The 2751-nt window shown below is 23.5% G+C and overlaps 1 protein-coding gene across 1 annotated transcript in view; it reads left to right on the top strand.

Annotated features, from left to right (window-relative positions):
* Positions 1 to 2751, top strand: part of LOC124953876 (nucleolar protein 58-like) — a gene marked incomplete at its 5' end in the record, with an annotated part of 25641 nt that overhangs the window by 15841 nt on the left and 7049 nt on the right. Inside the window, 1 exon segment of the mRNA XM_047505877.1 lies at positions 336 to 391. Coding sequence (XP_047361833.1) covers positions 336 to 391 — 56 coding nt within the window.

Here is a 2751-nt window from a genome sequence, read left to right as displayed (position 1 = left end):
TCTCTCTCTCTCTCTCTCTCTCTCTCTCTCTCTCTTTCTCTCTCTTTCTCCCCATAGATATATATCTATCTATCTATCTATATATATATATATATATCTTTCTCTTTGAAAATAATCGTTCAAGCTTTGAAATAATCTGCAAAATATCTTTTAAAAATAATTTGCAAAAATGTTTGCACACGTATTAATATATAAATAAACTCATGCTCGTTCGCCGTCCGACACGTAGCCACGCGACTATGGTCGCGTAATATGCAAATTTCGTAACAGTTCCGATGCGTTACGCACGCTCCAGTGATTCTTAATGTCGTGCACTACCGTGATCGTTGAGATAGAAATTACAAAAAAAAAAAAAAAAAAAAAAAAGAAAAAAAAAAGAAAAAAAAAAGAAGCAGAAGAAAAAAAGAAAAAAGACTGCAAAAATTAAAAAGAGAAATAAAAATGAAATAATAATAGACGGAAATAAGTTATTCAATGTCATTCTCGATGTATATTCTTTCGTTTCGTTACGTTTTGTTTTGATTTGTTTTTTTTTTTTTTTTTTTTTTTTTTTATGTGGGTTTAAATGTCACGAATTATATACCCGGTTATATATATAATTGATATTATTTATATTAAATTTAATAATAATATTCAATATTCTTCATACATTATAAAGATGTTCAGAGTATTCAGTATTATTGTTATTATTTATTATATTATAGTATTATTATTATCATTATCATTATTATATGTCTATTATACTATAATATTGTTATTATTATTATTATTATTATTATTGTTATAAGATTACAACAAAATAAATAATTCAATTTTTACAAATATATTTTAATAAATGATTCATTAAAAAAATTTGATGAGATAATAAAAAAAAATTTTTGTCTTCTATGGTGAAATTAATTTTATAATTCTATGACAATTCTTATCTCTGTCCTACCTCATTTACGAACCCACTCTTTCTTCCCTTTACTTTCATATATTGTCATCCTTCTTCATTGAACTATCACGAATACGATAAAGAGAAGTATTCATTTTCCCTTAAACCTTCCTCTTTTTCTTCTTCATCTTTTTTTTCTCATATAAAAAAAAAAAAATCTCAGTAAAACAAAAAGAAAGAAAAAAAAAGAAAAGCTATATTTAAATGATCTATATTTCATTGAATAAAATCATTTCTTCAATATTAATTGCAATTATGAAATCTATTACATGGTTTTATATAATAATTGTAATTATTTAAATAATATAATATAGAATTATATGTATATATAGTTACACGATACGATACTATGTATTATATAAATATAACTATACAGTTATATACTTAGTATTATTAATGTATATCGTTATATAAAGTATAGTAACCCTATATAATATATATATATATATATATTAGGATGGAAACTATGAAACGGGCGTTTTTGTTTAGTTCTTTATTTTCATTCAACACCCGTTTCATAGTTTCCAACCTAATATATATATATATTATAATCATTTTGTCATTACATATTGAATTAATAATATGTAACAACAATGTGCAATATATTTAATTATATCTCAGACAATTAATACCTAACGATGGATATAATTTATAAATTAGAAAATTTCATTAGAAATATAAATCACAAAATTAATTATTATAAAATAAATCGACAAAATAAAGTACAATGAAATGAAGATAAAAATGAAAATAAAAATAAGAATACAAATAAAAATAAAAATCACAAATATGATTTATAAAATTTTTAAGCAATTACTAAACATCTAAATCTACTTGAACACGTAACGCTGCAACGCCAAGATGAAACTTTTGAGAATAAGGTTAAGGTTAAGACAAGTCCGACTTTATTCTCGCCAAGGGAAATTAACCGGACTCATTAGAACGTCGCCGCTTCTTCTTAAAAGACCCACAAACGCGAACCAATCAATTTATCTCATCTCATTTTATCTCTCGAGTTTAAAAACTAAAACGAAAAAAAGTTAAAACAAATGAAAAAAACAGAAGTTCGAAGTAAAAGGATCTAACATTTGTCTAATATTCTAATTGGAATTATTATTATATGCTCGAGCTCGGCGCCATTTTTATATATTAAAAAGAAAAAAAAAATAATAAAATAATAATAATAATAATAATAATAATAATAATAATAATAATAATAATAATAATAATAATTAAACGTAATAAAAAATATTACGAAAGTAAAAAAAAGAAAAGATCCGAATAAACGGACTAATATTTTTTCTAATATACTAACTTGACTCGCTATTACGTCACTCGAATGTTCGAGTCGCATTTTTATATTGAAAAGAAAAAGTAAGAATAATAATTAATTTATTGATTGATAAGAAATAAAAGAAAAGAAAAAAAAAAAAGAAAAAGAAGAAAGGAAGAAAAAAAAAATGAAATTGAAAGAAAGAGATGAAAATGCACGGGCTGATATCTTTTTAATATGTGCATGTCTCGTCGAACTAGGGACATTTATATTGAAAAAAAAAAAAAATAATTTAAAGAATTACTTGGGGAATTATTAAAAGTAAAACGAGAATAACGAAGAGAAACGTCAAATGGCAGAGCATTTCTTTCTAATATTCTAACGACGAACAATATCAGAATTAAAAACGTTTCTACAAAAAAAAAAAAAAAAAGGAGAAAAAAGGGAAAGAGAAAGGAGGAAAGAAAAAAAAAAAAAAAAGAAATTTCACCGAATTGAAATAAACGACAAAGCTGAATATAAACGTTTGAATACAAATGTC

This window comes from Vespa velutina, chromosome 13, assembly GCF_912470025.1.
Source record: "Vespa velutina chromosome 13, iVesVel2.1, whole genome shotgun sequence".
NCBI classification, from domain to species: Eukaryota; Metazoa; Arthropoda; class Insecta; order Hymenoptera; family Vespidae; genus Vespa; species Vespa velutina.
Note: the sequence above shows the minus strand (reverse complement) of the source record. Positions and strands in the feature narration are given on the sequence as shown.